Source organism: Garra rufa, chromosome 14, assembly GCF_049309525.1.
Source record: "Garra rufa chromosome 14, GarRuf1.0, whole genome shotgun sequence".
In the NCBI taxonomy this organism is placed as follows: domain Eukaryota; kingdom Metazoa; phylum Chordata; class Actinopteri; order Cypriniformes; family Cyprinidae; genus Garra; species Garra rufa.
Genome location: NC_133374.1, coordinates 19,398,452 through 19,418,769, shown reverse-complemented (window position 1 = coordinate 19,418,769; position 20,318 = coordinate 19,398,452). Strand labels below are relative to the sequence as shown.

The 20,318-nt window shown below is 38.1% G+C and overlaps 1 protein-coding gene across 1 annotated transcript in view; it reads left to right on the top strand.

Annotated features, from left to right (window-relative positions):
• The window catches only part of pak4 (p21 protein (Cdc42/Rac)-activated kinase 4), a 36,514-nt gene extending 16,196 nt beyond the window's left edge, over positions 1-20,318 (top strand). The window contains exons 2-10 of the mRNA XM_073817624.1: positions 8,852-9,073; positions 9,239-9,453; positions 9,546-9,981; positions 11,177-11,632; positions 11,892-12,025; positions 13,641-13,767; positions 18,955-19,080; positions 19,151-19,285; positions 19,406-20,318. Coding sequence (XP_073673725.1) covers positions 8,873-9,073; positions 9,239-9,453; positions 9,546-9,981; positions 11,177-11,632; positions 11,892-12,025; positions 13,641-13,767; positions 18,955-19,080; positions 19,151-19,285; positions 19,406-19,561 — 1,986 coding nt within the window. The 5' untranslated portion in view covers positions 8,852-8,872 and the 3' untranslated portion in view covers positions 19,562-20,318. The remainder of the gene's footprint in view (positions 1-8,851; positions 9,074-9,238; positions 9,454-9,545; positions 9,982-11,176; positions 11,633-11,891; positions 12,026-13,640; positions 13,768-18,954; positions 19,081-19,150; positions 19,286-19,405) is intronic.

Here is a 20,318-nt window from a genome sequence, read left to right as displayed (position 1 = left end):
TCATCATACAGTGTACATAGATTAAGTGTAGACAGTCATTAGGATAACAGAGGTAGTAAAATGTGGTTTAGGCTGAAATAAATACGATATATCAGAATCAGTCTGTATAGACCTTTTTCCTGAACACGGAAGTAAGTCTGACTCTTAACTGAAAGAATGCTTTGCATTTCCGGTCTGCATTGTTTCTAGTCACATTTAGGGCTGCAACGATTCGTCGACGTTGTCGACAAAAATCGATAATAGAAATAGTCGACAATGAATTTCATTGTCGATGTTGTCGCCAGACATGTTTTTTTCCGACCGAGTGAGGCATCTCTCTGCCGAGAGTCGCACATAGGCATTAGCTTCTATGCTGAGCGATAACATACAGAAATGGCGGCGTCCAATGCACTGAATGCAGCAGCTGCGCGTACCAAAACACGCCCGTTTCACACATACTCCGTCTGCAGTGCGTATTTTTTTTCCACACCCATGTTAACGGATTACAACGTTCACAATGTACGGACTGTAAACGCGTTCTGTGTGAGCGCAAAACGAGTCCGTGCTGATTCTGCACCGCATACGTAACGCACACGGACTGTAGACGCAATGCAGACTGAGTATGTGTGAAACAGGCATAAAGTTTGGGAGCATTTTAGCCTGCTACGGCGAATAAAAAGATTACCTGCATGGTTTGTAAGGGGCCGTTCACATGTCGCGCCTAAAAACGCGTGGAAAACGCTAGGCGCGCTGCTTTCTTCCTTGTCAACAAAGCGCTCGGGCGCTTGCGCTCCGGAAGCGTCTGCCGTTTCTAAGCAACCATCAGCTGCGCTCTAGCTCCAAGCTGCGGTGCGCTTGCTGCATTCTGAAAAGTTGAGATGTTTTTATCTCGATGCGGCGCGGACGCGCCTGGAAAAAACGAGCGCGTCGCACCGCGTGCGCGTCGCGACCGCGTCGCTTCCAATATGCGCGCGCAAGCCGCGCGTCTCCATTTGAAATAACGAACTTGCGCGCGCAAAAGACGCTTCATGTGAACGGCCCCTAAAGCAGTCCTTGCGCATCACGGCAGCACCTCTGTGATGCACGAACATTTAAAGAGAAAGCACGTCGGACAGTTGAATGAAACGGAGTTTGGCTGGCCTCGGTAAGATTTAAATAACATGGAAGCCAGTACGTTGTGTTTTGGATATACATTTTTGTTTACGGTATTATTGCTGCTGATGTGCCTGCCCCTGGTTTACAGGAAGAAAATGTTTACTTGATTTTAATTTATTTTTTCTTATAAAACAAATGTGCCTGTCCTTTAAAAAGATTATAGAGTTTCTTAATTTATGCATTTATGTCTGTACTGACCAAGCACTGTGCCTAAATGGTTTTAGACAGGGCATTTTTATTTACTTTTAGTATGAATGAATCAGCAGCAAAGTTCAATAAAATATGCATTTTTCATTGAAGTACCCCCTTCTTTCTTGTGTTTACTATCATTTTCCACATAATTAAAGCAATCTCATGCTAAATTTGAGAAAAATTGAATAATTATCCGATTAGTCGACTAATCGTTTCAATAGTCGGTGACTAGTCGACTATTAAAATAGTCGTTAGTTGCAGCCCTAGTCACATTAGGGTATATTCCGAGCTAATAAACTGATGTTAAACCTATTAAAATGTTTTTAAAAGGCACATGGCTCCATAGCGCCATCACTTGGCAATGTCGCAATGACCGTCATTTGTCAGTGCCTCACTTTAATGAGTGTATAGATGACACGAAGCAGCCGACGTTAGCTACATTAAAAACAGTTGGACGCTATTTGAATGGGTTCCTATGGAAACCGGAACAAAAAAGCATTCAATCTGACGTTAGAATTCGTAATGGCGGCGCTCATCGTTTACTCAGGAAAAAGGTCTATATAGTAAACATAAACATTAACCTCAGTAACATCTGTATGCCTTAACTAGAATTACGATGCGATAAAATGGCGCTAAACATATGCACGTGAATTGCACGCACATCGCTTCTCCTCATTCTATATGAACTGAACTACAACATGAACTGATGACAAAGATCAGACATATAGTGGTAGCATTATGGCAATATGATGGGTAAAGAAAGATACATTCATTTACATTCAGGCAGGCACATTTACCGCTCCCTGAAGATAGCAGGGAATGAAACCGAAAGTAAACTTGAACAGAACTACCGTCAGCGCTCTGTACATGCACAACTGTGTCACATGCACTACCCTTACAAAACAAATAAGGAATTTATTACATATTGACACATTTACATATTATTAAATAAATTAGCACGATAGTGTCGTGTATCGGCGATCTCAGAGGCTGACAGTGTTTCCCACACATAGACGAATCTGTGGCGGTGCGCCACAGATTAAATTCCGACCGCCACAGATTCAACACCGACCAAAAAAAAAAAAAATCAATACCGACCGTCACATATTGCGTTTCGTTATTCTTTTGTATGCTATTTAAAACACGCAGCGAATTCGTTCAACTGCATTTCCTTTCCATACTCTCTCTTCATCTCTCTGTCACTCACGCGTCTCTCCCTCAAACACATACACACACACAGCCCCTCCCCTCCGTACACACCACATCTGTCTGGATCATCTGTGGAGAGAAGACGGCTGGCGAAAGGTTGGTATCTCGTGAACACTTTTAACACACAATCACAGATTAAAAAGTGCTATAAAATATTTTATATTCTGAATACAATAGTTTCAGTGTGTTGATGTTACTATAAGTCCCGACCCTTAGCAAACACGATTGCGCCTTCTTTAGAAAGTTAACTAGTCGCAAGTTTGCGGTAAAATGTAGGCTAGCCTAGTTGGGTTGTCGAGGTCAAAACACTATATGTAGCAGCTGTGAATCAAATAAACGTATTATAAATTATGTTGTTTCTTTACTCTTACACTGAATGTTTGCTGCTTCAATCCAGATGAGTATTGAAAAGTATTTTCCGCGACTGAAAAAGGCACGTGTTGAGGATGAGGACCATCCTGAACCGGAGGTATCAGTCTGAAACAGAGCTTAGTCCGACCAGTGTAATTAGTTATATTATTGTTTACAATATTTTCAGGCTTCAACTAGTGCTGCTCAAGCAGAAAAACAAGGTCAGGGAGAGAAAGAAATAGATTTGGTAAATATCAATAATATGTCGCAAAAGAAGGTGCCCTAACTAGGGATGTAACGGTATCAAAACTTCACGGTACGGTAATACCTCGGTATGAATGGCACGGTACGGTATTTATTGAATCATTTACAGGGAAAACAAAACTAATGAAGAGACTCGAAAAAAGTGCCAGAAGTGTTTATTAAACAGTTTACATGAACACTGAACATATCAATGGCATACGAATTAGCCATCTATCTGTAAACTTTTAAACAGGAACTTCAATTTTTCAATTTTAATTGAAAAAAATTATTAAACCATGTAACCACGTTACTTTTTTTTCGCAGTACTTTAGCCTACTTTGTGTAGTAGTGTTGTCAAAAGTCCCGGTACTTCGGTACCAAGTCGGTACTAAAAAAAATAAAACGTTACGGTACCAGGTTTTCTTTAGTACCGGTGGTACCGACTATCCGGTCAACCCGGTTCTTGATACGCTATACAAAAGGTGCGCGCTGCGCAGTTGCGCTCTCTTTATTAAAGCACCAGCGCTGCTGCTGATGCCGCGGCTCTGACTCCACTTGTTGACAAAGAAGAGCCAGGCTTGCTCCAAATAGTTTGAATTTGCGGCTGAACAAGGCGAACATCATAGATCATCAAAAAACTATTTGCAAAAGATGTCGTCTAGGTTCTCTCGAAAGGAGGAAACACATCAAACTTAAAACACCTCAAAGACCGACTCCAGGATCAAATAAAAGATTTCAAGTAAGGTAAGTTTCATTTTAATTTCATATTTAGAGCATTGTTGCGTATTTTAATTTGAATGTCAGACTGAAATAAACATCACCGTTTGTGTAGTGAATCGTTAGCATAAGCGCGGCTAACGCTAATATGCTGGGCCTTATGAATTTGAAACAACGCTCCTATAACTTTTGTTAGAGTAAAAAAAAATAAGGACATGATGTATTTACTATTTTTTACACACAAATGACCCGTGTATCCAAAATGTGTGTGTTAGAGAATGTACAAATGTGACGTTAATTTATGTCCTTAATATCAGTCTGTCAGAAAACGTTCTTGGCTGGATAACTCTAGCAGGTTTAAAAAGCTTATTAATAATAAATATGAATGCAGTTTGGATAGAATAAAAGTACAATCAAATAAAACACGTTTTATTCCCTGTTTAGTTTGGTAATACTTTACAATAAGATCAAATTCATGCATCATATTCTAACATAATGTTAAAGTGAACAATATATTTTTACAACATTAATTCATGTTTGTGAATGTTATTTAATACAAACACATGATCATTCATGTTTGTTCATGTTTAACAGATTAACATGATTTTATGCATTAGTAAATGTTGAAATTAGCCTAACCTCAAAGAATAATTGCCATGTAACTACTGTTTATTGTTAGGCAATGTTATCTAACTAATGAACATTGTAAAGTGTTTTAAATACTGCAGTTTTCATCTGTGATAGACACTGGTCTTAATATATGTAATCTTATCTAAATTTATTATAACAGCTGAGGTTTGTTATTTACTGAAAATTAATATTTTTGCTGGTGTCAATGATCTAATGTCACATCTGGTCAGACTTAGCACACTGCTTTACTTAAGTATATTATTTTTTTCTTTTTACAGTTGCAGAAGATCATGAAAGACCCCAGCGAACTCTAAAACAGACAACAGTTACAGATGTTTTTCCGCAGCAGCAGAAATATGACAAAGTTTTGGGTGAAGCTTGTTTACATTTTTTATGCCTGTAATTTATTTAGATGTTATTTAACTACTAAAATGTTTACAATCCTTGAAATACTTTTTTAACCTGTGGAAAAACTAACAAAATTTTACGTAAGTATAAAGAATTTTTTTTTACAAAGTTTTTTTTGTACATTTTATTTTTGCTTAACTTTATTAATAAAAAAATAGTGTGTTGCTCAATTAATATGTTATTGTGTTTTGCTTTGGTACCGAAATTGGTACCGAGAACCGTGGATTTTCAGTGGTATTGGTACCGAATACTGAAATTTTGGTACCGTGACAACACTATTGTGTAGTAACGAAAACATTCATTTCAGTGGAAAAATAAGTCCAAAACTATGTTTTAACATTTTGAACAATAGGGCTCCATAATCTTTTGCATTTTTTATTTTTTTATTTTTTTTTTTTTTAGAAATTCTTGTGTGTTTTTATTTTTCTGATAATCAAATGAAAGAATAAACATTTATTTTTAATCAAATGAAAAATAAACCCTTTTAATTTTTGGCAAACAAACAGAAGTTTACTGTTAAAATCAATACATGGAAGAAAAATTATATTCAGTTTAAAACGTTTAAATAATAATTGTAGTATTTTTGTTCTACAATTAAGTGGTTAATCTTGTTGTAATATTTATTTTTTATCATATATATTGTTTTATGTAAATTATTTCAGTATGAGTGTAGTAAAAAAACAAAAACGTGTCTCCTCCATTCATACACACAGAGGCAAACGGAACATGCAGGATTCATATTAAAACGGTCTTTCTCCATTTCAGTTTTCACAGACACTAGTCCATATCGCGATTTGAATTAAGTGACAGACCAACTTTTGATTTATTAATCCTATAATCGACAAATTCCGTGGCATTTCGCGCTATAGTAAATTCCGTTTTTATGAATGGAGTCCGCGATCCAGTCCGTGTTTTCGCGGAGGAGACATTGTAAACGCGTGACAGTGTAGAGACAGAAATGACATGCCTTCGTGTAAATAAGATAAATAACATAAGGCAATTTAGTTTGTTTAATAAAAGAACAATGTATAGACCTGTTCTATAGGAAAGATAACCTTAAATGACTTCTATTGTGATCTGGCGCTATATCGAAAATAAAGGGAACTTGACGTTCAAGGGGGGCGGGCAACAGACCGCAAAGGATGACGGCCACACCTGGGCTGATGGGAATTGTAGTTCCCGCTACCTCCCGTTCGCTCCATTCGCCTGAGCAAACTTTTCTTAGAAGACCTATATGGTTTTATCGAGTCATGCGACCACGGTAGTATCGAAAAAATTTGCTATTGCGGTACGACGGTATTTACAATACCGTTACATCCCTAGCCCTAACAAAAGTTGCAGACTGTGCAGCAAGTAAGTGTGCCCCCCCCCCCCCCGTTCTTTTCATCTGCAAACATCGCCCAACACTAGTTACTACTAATAACTTTATAGTGCAATAGTGCAAAATATTATGAATTTGCTCGCTTGTTTTTGTTCACTTCTTCCTATCAGCATTCAGCTACAGATCTGTCATCAGTGTGTCCTTGAAATACCCTGGAAATCCAGAGGTCTCGCGAGAGCACAATTTGAATTGTCTCTGCAAGACACTCTGGCATCAAGCAATGATGCAGGTTACTGCAATACGTAAGCAATTGTGGGAACCAATCAAATTGGTGTATCTGATGTAGGCGGGCCAGAGGCGAGCTAAGCTGATGATGACAGCACTGCGACGTCCGAATCATATAGTAAACTTTGAAAGATCGCTGTTGCTACAGATGAACAAGTTGTTTGAAACGGCTTTGGCCGCTACAATGAACGAGTTAGACTTGGCTTTCCATATAAAAGAGGAACAGAAAAACGAAAACTCGAATCGTTCCTTTGCAAGAAGGACGTTTTTGCTGTTTTGCCGACTGGATATGGCAAGAGTTTAATCTATCAGTTCACGAGTTCACGCTTACATATAATTAGCCGGAGAATAGTAGTGCATGTTTGGCGTGCTGTCCGGTGAAGGGCTCCGAGCTCGGGAGTGGCCCGAACCCAGAGTACGTTACCCCCCAATAGGAGTAGCGAGAACTCGGAGTGATGAGATGGGGTGGTGGAGGTTTACTGATAAACCATCCAGTGAATTGAGGTGAGTCAGCTGTATTTAAACCTATGGCGCTGATTGACTTGTGATGTTTACGCTAAGCATCTGACGTGCTTCTCCCAAACTTTGTTAATGAAACATCATTTAGCTCTGCTGGTAGCTAAGCGTGTATTGTTGTGATTGGTCGTGGCGTTATCCAATTGCGTGCAGTTAGAGTTTCAAATGCATGCTTGGTGCCGCCCCTCGAGTTAGGCAGTTTTCATTGCTCGATCCCAGACCCTTAATCTTAATAGATTAGGGTCTGGATTTTTCCAGGCTATCCTTGAAAGGCTCCTTAGCACCAGGCTACTCCAGGGTATATCTTGGCAATTGTAACAGTATGTTGCTACAGCATAGGCAAGCAATGTCGTATTTAACAATTACTCCTTTATCACAGTCCTTTGTGAAAGTACTTGGCTCATCAAAATGTCAATTATGAGTTATGACTGCTCATCACAGTGCTTTAAATATTTCCTTTGCACTGTATTTGCAGTCTTTTTTTCCCCTAGTGCATGTATATCTGCTTCTGGAAACTAGTTTGAATATTTTCCAGTTCTGCAACTTTTATTTGAGTACTTCAGTGTTTTCATTACCCTCAGTGTTCAGCACATTCACACTGGTTCCAAGACTCCTGGAGCTGTGACCTTGTGCCCAAGCTGACATCTTTACAAAAGATCAGGTTACACTTCAAATGCTTCCACACTTTTGAAAAATGCCTCTTGCTGTTGCATCGTCCCAGGAAGCAGCTGAGTTTTCCCAGGCCTAGCCTGTCAGGTGTGGGAGGGGGGGTTTCGGCCCACACATATCAGAGTCCAGTATTTGGCTTCTGGGAGTGTCTCTGATACCCATGGAGAGAATGGGCAGGGCAAAAGTATGGAAAGCTGGGCAGCTCTTTGTACTGCATAAAGAGACTGTTGTTGAAATGCTCAGAAAGGTGAAGTGAAAGAGCTGACATTTTAAATCCAGCAGCCGCCTTTGTGTGTCTTCCATGTTTTGTGAATGGACAAAGTGTTAATTGCGATCTCAAGTTTTCTGTCAACAATAAGACTTGGATGTGAATTTGATAATTGATGTTTCTTTGTCTGTACTTGTGAGGTGTGAAACCGACTTGTAATTCACTACTAATATTAATCTAAAATGTCACTTCATAGAATGGTGTCATTAGTTACTTGTACTTTGATTTATTTGTCTGGATTTTATTACCCATTTCTTTCTATGTACACTATGATAGAAAAGACTGAGTGGGTACTTTTTTGTCTGTTTGTCTCTAATGCTCACCAGGGCTGCTGTTGTTACATTAAAAATACAGTAAAAACAGATTTATTTTTAAAATAAATTATGTTTATACAATGTAAAATATATTTAAATCCTGTGATTTTTTTTTTAGCAGCCATTCCTCCAGTTGAGGGCTATCACTAACAATTATTTTTGCAATCGAGTAACCGATCGATTTATTCTGATGATTGAGTAATCGGAATATATATATAATATAATATAATGTAAAATATAATATTATTCTTATTCTTATTATTATTATTTTTTTTTTTTTGAAAAACAATAACCTTTAAAATGATCTAAAATACATACATGAAAGGGCTGTCACTAACGATTATTTTGGTAATGGCGTAATCTGATGATTAATCGAGCAATCTGATCATTAATCATGATTAATTTATTTGTAGTAAAAAATGTATATTGACTCAACATTTAATTCAAGTGTTCACTTAATCTTTAATATTTGGCCATTTCTTTACGATAGAAATGCTATAGCCAATGTCATTTCTTGAATATATGGACATCAAAACATGTAAACTTAGAGTGAATGATTATTCAGTAATCATTTTTGTCTTTCCCTGTTTCTAGGTCTGATGCTTTGCTGCAGCCATGTTCAGCAAGAAGAAAAAGCAACGCATCCAGATCTCAGCCCCCTCCAATTTTGAGCATCGTGTCCACACGGATTTTGATGAGCAGGAGCAGAAGTTTGTGGGTCTTCCACGCCAATGGCAAAGCCTCATTGAGGACACTGCCAAGAGGCCCAAACCCTTTATTGACGCCACAGTCATCACTACTGTAGAGCCACGCAAGGTCAGAGGGCATGAGTGCTTGGTCTAGGTCTTTAGTTTTTCCATAATATTCAGTTGCACAACTGGTACTTGGTTCTTGTTGCTGAACCTCCTAATAAATTGTTCTCTTGTCTGAATTGAATATGAGAATGCCTCAAGTATCTCATTACCTGTTTGTATTGCACAGGCCATTGTACGGGGTCGTAAGATCGGTGACGATGGCTCTCTCACGTGGCTTCTGGATGAATTTGAGACCATGTCGGTGATCCGCTCAAACTCCTTACGGAGAGGCAGCCCACCACCGCAACCACGCAGAGACTCCGGTTCATCAGGAGGGGGTCATGAGAATGGAGAACACACTCAATACAGACACCCTGATCGATATGGAGATGGCAAAGAGAGGTGCACTACTTATTTCTCTTATTCCAATTTAAATATTTTGTTTCAGTTTCCACAGACTGCAATGGCAATATGTATAATTTTAATGTATGTAGGGAGAAACCACGTCAGGAGCACCCAGGTGCTGATCCCAGACAGTCTCAGCGCCCAGGACGTTCATCCAGAGAAGACAGCCGACCTCACCAGCAGCCTCGCGGTCAGGAGCCCAGCAGACACAAAGAGCCTGGAGGGCCAGCCGCACCACCCCAGCACAGAGAACGAGAAAGAGACAGAGACCGAGAGCCACGTGATTATCACGATCAGGTGGTCAGGCGAGAGGGGGCCAACGATAAGAGGCCCAAATCTAGCTACACTGGGAGAGACAGCAGCCCACAGTCACCACGTGAGAAGAGACCACTATCTGGGCCAAATATCCGCACCCCTAACCTACCTGTTACAGAGGGAGTGATAAAGACGGCACAACAGACCGGCAGACCTTTCAACACGTACCCACGAGCTGAAAGTGACTCTGGGAGGAATCCCAGTGGCCAGGTACACAGAAATATACGAAATATACTACCTTGTTTCCACAATATGAATTATTGTTGTTGTTTTTTTAAATAGGGCTGGGCTGCTAAGTGTTGTACACATGTATATGTGTGCGTATGTGTACGTATATATTTTTTTAAATAAAAAAATGTATGTTGTGTAATTTATTATAAAAATAATTAGTAAAAATAAATATACACTTCTATAGGATTATATATTATCAAATAAAATATAAAAAATATATATATAATCCCACAAATTCTGTTGTTTTTGAGCATGTTTGTGTAATTGAACCCTTTCCAACAAGGGCTGAATTATTTTAAGATCCATCTTTTCACACTGAGGACAACTGAGAAACTCATATGCAACTATTACAGAAGGTTCAAACGCCCACTGAAGCTCCAGAAGAAAAAGATGATGCATTAAGAGTCAGCGGTGTAAACTTTTGAACAGAATGCAGATTGTAAAATTTTCTTATTTTGCCTAAATATCATTTATTTTTATTTTTTTGTACTGCCCTTCAGAAGCTACAGAAGATACTTGCATGTTTCCTAGAAGACAAAATCAGTTACATTTACTCTGATTTGCAAATTCAGCTCTAAGATCTTAATGCATTGTTTTTCCTTCTGAAGTATCAGTGAGCATTTGAACCTTCTGTAATAGTTGCATATGAGTTTCTCAGTTGTCCACAGTGTGAAAAAATTGATTTCAAAATCCATACAGTCATTGCTAGAAAAGGTTCACATACACAAAGACGCAGAAAAACCAAAGAATTTGTGGGACCTGAAGGATTTTTCTGAAGAACAGTGGGCAGTTAAACTGTTTAGGACAAACAAGGGACTTGTGAACAACTAGACACTACACTAAAAAAAAAAAAAAAACACAGCTATGGTTCATTCAGTTAACAACATAGTATTAAGAATCACTTAAACTTTTGAACAGGGCCATTTTTATAAATAAAACTGTTATTTCTTATTCAGGTCAGTACTAAATAAAAAAAAAAAATAACACGTGTTTTGTATAATTCCTCTTATTTTGGTAAAGTAATTAACATTTTGCAGATTCTGCAAGGTGTATGTAAACTTTTAAACTCAACTGTATATATATAATATTTTAAACAATTTTATATAATAATAATTTTAGAATTTATATATAAATAAATAATTATTTTAAATAGGTTTTTATGCTTGTTATGCAGGATTTAAAACCAGGAAAATCTCATGAACCTTCCCACCACAATGGTCCCTCTACCGGGGCAGTCCGAGCTGGAAACAGCGGTGGTAAAAGTGCTTCTCAGGGGCAGAACAGAGCAGAACCCCAGCATCACGCCTCCCACCCAGCCTTAGGCCCTGAGCCCTCTCACAGCCAGCAGATCCCCCCAGCGCCAAAACCACCAGCCCCGGCTGCACCACCACAGCAGACACGCTCACCTCAGAGAGAGCCACAGCGGGTCTCCCACGAACAGTTCCGTGCTGCTCTGCAGATGGTGGTTGACCCTGGGGACCCACGCACATATCTAGACCACTACATCAAGATTGGAGAAGGCTCCACCGGCATTGTTTGTATTGCTACAGTGAAGACCACAGGCAAGCTGGTGGCTGTGAAGAAGATGGATCTGCGAAAACAGCAGCGGCGAGAATTGCTGTTTAACGAGGTGGGTGCAACCCACGGGAGATTACAATGATATAATTGGTTGTTCAGAAAGGTGTTTGTGTGCGATATGCAACACATGGGAGCTTAATGCTGAAATTCCAACTTGGTGATTGAAAAGCTGCTGTTTGTCGTTCGTACATGAAGACATTGTGTGGAAATTATATCTGCTGGTTGAGTTTCCTCCCACAAAGTCTTTCCTTAGCCACGTAATGAGATTTTTAAATAGAAACCTTCTGCCGGCTTTGTTTCTTGTTTCTAAGGTGGTGATCATGCGGGACTATCACCATGAGAACGTGGTGGAGATGTACAACAGTTACTTAGTAGGGGATGAACTCTGGGTTGTCATGGAGTTCCTTGAAGGTGGAGCTTTGACTGACATAGTCACACATACCAGGCAAGTATTTCTTAGAAGTAGAATCACTAATTGTTTGAATTACTATAAGTTATGTTCTTAATCATGCATACTTTCAGATTATGTTTAAAATGACTCATTGTATCAGTTCCTGTTTCTTTTTATATCTATTTTATTGTATATGCATTTTTTTTAAAAGTGTGTTTTATTTATCCGCACATGTTTTTTTTTTGTTTTTTTGTTTTTTTAACCACACCAAATAACCCACTAAACTGAAAATATGTGACCCTGGACCACAAAACTAGTCTTAAGTAGCATGAGTATATTTGTAGCAATAGCCAAAAATACAAGTCAGAATTATTGATTTTTTCTTTTATGCCACAAATTATTAGGATATTAAGTAAAGATCATGTTCCATTAAGATATTTTTTTCATTTCCTTCTGTAAATATATCAAAACCTAATTTTTAATTAGTAATATGCGTTGCTAAGAACTTCATTTGGAAAACTTTTAAAGGCGATTTTTCTCAATTGATTCATTTGCACCCTCAGATTCCAGATTTTCAAATAGGTGTCCTATCCTAACAAACCATACATCAATGGAAAGCTTATTTATTCAGATTTCAGATGATGTATAAATCTCAATTAGAAAAAATTTACTCTTATGACTGGTTTTGTGGTCCAGGGTCAGATATGATCAACCATAAGACCTCCCATCTTTAAGAATTAATTCATTGTTGTCTTTTGACAGAAAAAAAAAATCAAAGTCAAAAGATTTTAATGTTTTTTTAAAAGTAGACTTCTCTGCTCACCAAGCCTGCATTTATTTGATCCAAAGTACAGCAAAAACGGTTATTGTGAAATATTTTACTATATTAAAATAAATAGTAACTATATAAAATATTAAAATAACTGTATTCTATTTGAAAATATTTTAAAATTTAATTTATTCCTGTGATTTCAAAGCAGATTTTTTAGCATCATTATCTTCATATCACTTTTGATAAATTAAAGGCATCCTTGCTAAATAAAAGTATTGATTTAGATTATTTCTTAAACTGACTCCAGGCTTTTGAATGCTACAGTGTATAATGTTACGAAAGCTTTTTATTTCAGATAAATGCTTATCTTTGTATCTTTCTTTTCATCACAGAATAATAAATGTTTCTTGAACAGCAAATCAACATATTAGAATGGTTTCTAAAAGATCATGTGACACTGAAGACTGGAGTAATGATGCTGAAAATTCTGCTTTGAAATCACAGAAATAAATTACATTTTAAAATGCATTCAAATAGAAAGCAGTTTTTTAAAATAGCAAAAAAATTTTACAATATTACTGCTTTTGCTGTATTTTGCATCAAATAAATGCAGGCTTAATAAGCAGAAGAGACGTCTTTAAAAAAACATTAAAAACCTTACTGTTCAAACACTTTTGACTGGGGTACATACTGTAATACAAACATGTAGTAGATATGTTTAAAGCCCATTCACCTGTTACTGAGGTATAGTGCAGTACCACTAGGTGGCAGGGTATCACAGCAGCCCAGTTTGGCATGTCATTCAGTCTGTATGATGATTTTTTTTTCAGCCTGTAATGATTTCATTCAACGTTTAACATTTCCATTATTTTCTTTGTTTGTTTTTTTTTTTGTCAGGATGAATGAGGAGCAGATTGCCACCGTGTGTCTCTCTGTTCTGAAAGCTCTCTCGGTCCTTCACTCCCAGGGAGTCATTCACAGAGACATTAAGAGTGATTCTATTCTTCTGACCCATGATGGCAGGGTAAGTCCCTCACCACTATTAAATAAAAAATCCACTTAAATGACATCAGACGACATTTAGTCCTTCAGGCCTACTGTCTGCAGAACTTGAGCCTCAGAAGTCATGTTTTGACTTGTCATGAGTTCAGAAATCTGCCCTACTTACTGCCAATGTGGTGGTGTTTTCTGAGAACCTCCGTGTTGATGTTTAAACAGGTTTTTGGCAGTTTTTGTATTCTCAGATCTGCATGTGTGAGAAAATGATCTAGATGTGCTATTAGCTCAGCAGTATACAAAAGCAGAATTAAATTGTTGACCAAGTGCAGAAACCTCAAAAGCATAATCATTTGCTTGGGTGCTTCACTTAAGAGACCTCAAAGCCCTGATAGACCCTGTTTAAAAAACCGAAATATCACATAATCGGCATATACTTCTTTTTTGGTAGCCACATACTTCACGCATTCACAGAAATATAATCTCGCAATATCCGGCCATGATACCAAACCCATATCTTTTTTTTGGTCGGTGCTGAAATAGGCTGTGGTTTGTTGAAAGGGGTCTGTGCTTCATTGTATCTGGTTGAAACAGGCGGAAGTTCTTTCAGCCACCCTCAGCTGTTTCTCGGCAGGGGCTGGTTGTCTGTGTATGTGTTTGACCTTACAAGTTTCATTTCCTCTTGCATATTTCTGATGCTACTTCTCATGCAATATCCCAGAGGGCATAATTTCTTGTGTAGTTAGTCAAGCAAGTATTGCACAAGTTTTCACTGCAAATTTGACAAGCCATATTAAAACCAATTAAGCAATTTTTTCATTCGAACAGGTCTTTTTTCACTTTCACACGCTCTTTTGCAATGTTTTAGAGCACATGATGAGAGTTAAAATATTAACCAGTGTCTCATTATTCACACATTTATGAAAGTCATAATTTTATATTTCTATCTACATTAAGGATGTCAAATGTACTCAACTTTGGAACCAAAATTATAGAAAAATAATAAAAATTTCTGATAATGATCTGACTGACAGATAGCTGCTTTCGAACTTTGCATATGTACTTGCCAGTGATCTTGCTGTGCATGAGAATGATCACATGCACTTCTCGATTAAAATGCCATCTTGGTGAACTATTAATAGTTTGTCTATATGCAGCTTAACAGACCTGCCATTGTCTCTTGTGTTACTAATCTAACAAGTGTGGAAAAACACCAGCAGTTTATTATTACATTGAAAAGATGAGTGACCTGTACATTGAAGTACAGTGACCTTTAGATGCATATTAACGCAATCCCAACCAATTGAAAAAACAAGGGTAAATAAAAGCCTTGATTTGTGCGGATATATTAGTGCTTTCAAAATTAGCACATTAACACAGATGTGTCAGTAAAAATCAATTTAGCTCTCCTGTCAGCCACTATACTGTGTTCGTAAAACATGCGCTTCACTTGCACGCACAAATGCACCAGCTTGTGCTGTAGCATATATAATTTAATATTGAAGCGAGAAAGAAACGATGAACATGCGAGTCAGATCTGCGTCACGTTCAGCGGGCAGCTCTTGAAGTAAATAGTGCAGCCAAATAACCTGATAACCCATCTGCTGTGATGTCTGGTAATCAAAGAACAAAAGAGAAAATCAATACATTTTGTAGCTTTAAGGATTCATTTTTATTTAATTTAGTGTTTAGTAGGGATCTAAAAGTATTATCACTATCATGGTATCGCGATAGCAAAACTGTCTCTATCATCGTGATCACATGACAATATGAAATGATAGGTCTTTCGGGGGAAAAGTGTAGTTTTTCAAATATTTAAAGGAACACTCCACTTTTTTCCCTTTTCACTCCACCGGTGGAAATGCAAAGCTGCGAGTTTCTAGGCTGATAAGATTAGGAACTACACTCCCATTCCGGCGTAATAGTCAAGGAAGTTTGCTGGCGTAATAAGGCTGAAGCAGGCGCAGTAATACCACGCAGCACATGTGCAAATGCTAAACTAGCTGGGAACTCATTTCTGATAATACTCCGCCTGCTTCAGCCATATTACGGCAGCAAACTTCCTTGACTATTACGGCGGAATGGAAGTGTAGTTCCTAATCTTATCAGCCTAGAAACTCGCAGCTTTGCATTTCCACCGGTCTTAGTACACGATATAACTACAGAAGAGTCAAGTTTTAAATACAACAAATATGGAAACTCGTTGGTCATTTTTGAACGCGATGCTATTGGTCTAATAGGATTCAATGATCTATGCTAAGCTATGCTAAAAGTGATATCGCCAGAACAGGAGAACGGCTGAATGGATTTCAAAATGGTAAAAATCAACTTATTAACTCGGGGGGAGTTGGAGAATGAGCCTATTTCCAAAAAAAGTGGAGTGTTCCTTTAAGCTTCTTATTCCAACATAAACCCCCGGTTTCACAGACATGGCTTAAGCCTGTAAGTCTGAGCTGTTTCAACTAAAAGAAACTTGCACTGACTGATCTTAAAATATATCAGTGCCTTTGTTTTGTCTCAAGATGCACACCAGTAATGTTTTTTTTTCTCAAGGTGCGTTTGTAAAAATTAAATGTCTTAACTGAACTATGGGCTAATCCTGGTTTAGGCTATGTACTGTCTATGAAACCAGGCCAAAAGGTCTTTAAAGTTGTGTTTTGGGCCATTATGCTTTGACACAGTGTCTGTCAAACAAACTAAATCTTGAAAGTGCAATATAGCTTAATTCCTTCAAGTGTTTTCTCTGCATGTTTCAAAGCAAAGTGTGCACTTCGTTCAGGCGATCAGCTCGTGATCCGGTGTTTTCAATTTTATTGCATGTACTTTGAGTTTAGCACGCGTTTGGAAATGCAACGGGCAAAAGTTATGCTTTTTTGTGCCAGATGCGTTTTTGTAAGCCTGTTTTTACTGAAGCTGGAGTTTTCTTTTGAAATAAAAGCTTAAAAGTGCAGTATGAATTGCTGACAGTTTGTGGTTTAAATGGGGTAATGTTACTGCAGTACAAATTCAAAATATATTTTTCAAGTGTAGAATTTAGGAAAGAAGTATTGGAATTACTGTAGTGTAAAGCAAAAATAATACATCTATTAAATATGAATTTTCATTTATTTTACAGTGCAGTTGTTTTACAATATATGGGTATTACTGTCATTTGTTGTTATTTTTGTTGTTGTTATTATTATTATTATTATTATTATTATTATTATTATTATTATTATTATTACTATATTCTAATTTGTTTGGCTATGTTCCTAAAACACTAGTTTGAATGTAATTTAGACTGAGACAGTACAGTCGTGGCCAAAAGTTTTGAGAATGACACAAATATTAGTTTTCACAAAGTTTGCTGCTCAACTGCTTTTAGATCTTTGTTTCAGTTGTTTCTGTGATGTACTGAAATATAATTACAAGCACTTCATACGTTTCAAAGGCTTTTATCGACAATTACATGACATTTATGCAAAGAGTCAGTATTTGCAGTGTTGGCCCTTCTTTTTCAGGACCTCTGCAATTCGACTGGGCATGCTCTCAATCAACTTCTGGGCCAAATCCTGACTGATAGCAAGCCATTCTTTCATAATCACTTCTTGGAGTTTGTCAGAATTAGTGGGTTTTTGTTTGTCCACCCGCCTCTTGAGGATTGACCACAAGTTCTCAATGGGATTAAGATCTGGGGAGTTTCCAGGCCATGGACCCAAAATTTCAACGTTTTGGTCCCCGAGCCACTTAGTTATCACTTTTGCCTTATGGCACGGTGCTCCATCGTGCTGGAAAATGCATTGCTCTTCACCAAACTGTTGTTGGATTGTTGGAAGAAGTTGCTGTTGGAGAGTGTTTTGGTACCATTCTTTATTCATGGCTGTGTTTTTGGGCAAAATTGTGAGTGAGCCCACTCCCTTGGATGAGAAGCAACCCCACACATGAATGGTCTCAGGATGCTTTACTGTTGGCATGACACAGGACTGATGGTAGCGCTCACCTTTTCTTCTCCGGACAAGCCTTTTTCCAGATGCCCCAAACAATCGGAAAGAGGCTTCATCGGAGAATATGACTTTGCCCCAGTCCTCAGCAGTCCATTCGCCATACTTTTTGCAGAAAATCAATCTGTCCCTGATGTTGTTTTTTTTTTTTTTTTTTTTTTTTTTTTTTTTTTTTTTTTGGAGAGAAGTGGCTTCTTTGCTGCCCTTCTTGACACCAGGCCATCTTCCAAAAGTCTTGGCCTCACTGTGCGTACAGATGCGCTCACACCTGCCTGCTGCCATTCCTGAGCAAGCTCTGCACTGGTGGCACTCCGATCCCGCAGCTGAATCCTCTTTAGGAGACGATCCCGGCGCTTGCTGGACTTTCTTGGACGCCCTGAAGCCTTCTTAACAAGATGAACCTCTTTCCTTGAAGTTCTTGATGATCCTATAAATTGTTGATTTAGGTGCAATCTTAGTAGCCACAATATCCTTGCCTGTGAAGCCATTTTTATGCAACGCAATGATGGCTGCACGCGTTTCTTTGCAGGTCACCATGGTTAACAATGGAAGAACAATGATTTCAAGCATCACCCTCCTTTTAACTTGTCAAGTCTGCCATTCTAACCCAATCAGCCTGACATAATGATCTCCAGCCTTGTGCTCGTCAACATTCTCACCTGAGTTAACAAGATGATTACTGAAATGATCTCAGCAGGTCCTTTAATGACAGCAATGAAATGCAGTGGAAAGTTTTTTTTGGGATTAAGTTCATTTTCATGGCAAAGAAAGACTATGAAATTCATCTGATCACTCTTCATAATATTCTGGACTATATGCAAATTGCTATTATAAAAACTTATGCAGCAACTTTTCCAATTTCCAATATTTATGTAATTCTCAACTTTTGGTCACGACTGTACATCACAACTAAAAAGTAGGTTGAGTCCCTTTTAAATTTCAGGTATTCAGTCAATTATTTGAGACTTTTTCTGACTTAAGTTTTCCTAGTTAAGCACATGGGTTTGAGCTTAGAATCATTTTACTTTAAAATGTACAAAATTCTTTCTTTTTTTTTTTTTTTTTATATTGCAATAAATATTGTATTGTGGGGTTCATATCGTGATATCATCGTATTGTGAGATTTTGACATTGTTACAACCCTAGTATTCAATGTATGATTTTTATTTTATTTTTTTTTTTTTAAGCAATTGACAGCACTATATGTATAAATAACATCTCATTGTCATTTGCAGGTGAAGCTGTCAGACTTTGGCTTTTGCGCCCAGGTCTCAAAAGAGGTGCAGCGCAGGAAGTCTCTCGTAGGAACGCCCTATTGGATGGCTCCTGAGCTCATCTCAAGACTCCCATATGGACCAGAGGTAAGTCATATGTTTACTACATATGTTGCATTACAACACTGCAGCTCTCACAATTCAAATGTTTCTGCAGGTGGATATTTGGTCACTTGGCATTATGGTCATTGAAATGGTGGATGGAGAGCCACCATACTTCAATGAACCTCCGCTCAAGGCCATGAAAATGATTCGAGACAATCTGCCACCCAAGCTGAAAAACCTCCACAAGGTAAACCCGTGTCCTTAAGCTTAATCATGTGGGCAGAAACATGAATGTTTAAACCTGTGTGTACTGAACTGATTAAGCACGTTTGGCACTGCCACTTACAGTGTTGTTCTGTATCCATAGGTCTCGCCGCTTCTCAAGGGATTCTTGGACAGGATGCTCGTGCGAGATCCTGCCCAGAGGGCCGCAGCTCAAGAGCTGCTAAAGCATCCCTTCCTGAGTAAAGCAGGCCCTCCCTCTTGCATTGTTCCCCTTATGAGACAAAACCGCATGAGATGAGAAGAGAAGAGAAATCAGGGCGGGATCTGTCAAGCCCTCTGAACTCAAAGCAAAGATGGAGGCTGTGCTTTGCACAGCTTAAACTGATTGTACAGGTCAAGATTTTTAAAAGAAAAGGCCATTGATGCTATGGACATTAAGAGGGTTTTTTCTTTCCCCAAAAACATTTTCACCACTGTTTTTATTACACTATAGAATACACCATGTTTGGTGACATGAAATAGACACCTTCACAGTGTTCTGCCAGAAGAGATTTCTTCTCTGGCTAACTCAGAAACACAAGAATGTGTTCTCTCAGTGGTTTTATCCTTGACCTCTAAGACTGTGCTTTTAGAGTTAAGGAGGTTTAGACATTATAAAAATGAACCACTTGGAGATTCTAATCTGCCCTCAATGTAAAGCAACAATTTGATGGATTTGTTCCAAACCTCAAGCTTTTTTCCTGCACTTCGTCTTTTGCACCATGACCACACTACTCATTAATCAATTTTTAACAGGAAAACAACTACTGAAGAAAACCTTTTACTTTTAAAAAAAAGGAAGAAAGTAAGAAACTCTAGGCTCCTGTTACAACACTAAGCAAAGGTAAACACTGGAGGTGTGTTTTTTTTTTTCCCAAACCATTTTTAATTAAGTTTTAATGAAAGTTTTAGAGTTATATTGGGTTTTCATATTGCATTTCGAGTGGCAGTGTGATGTTTTAAACACTGTTCTAGAATTGAGCTGCACTCCAATATGAAACTTCCTCCTCTTTTGA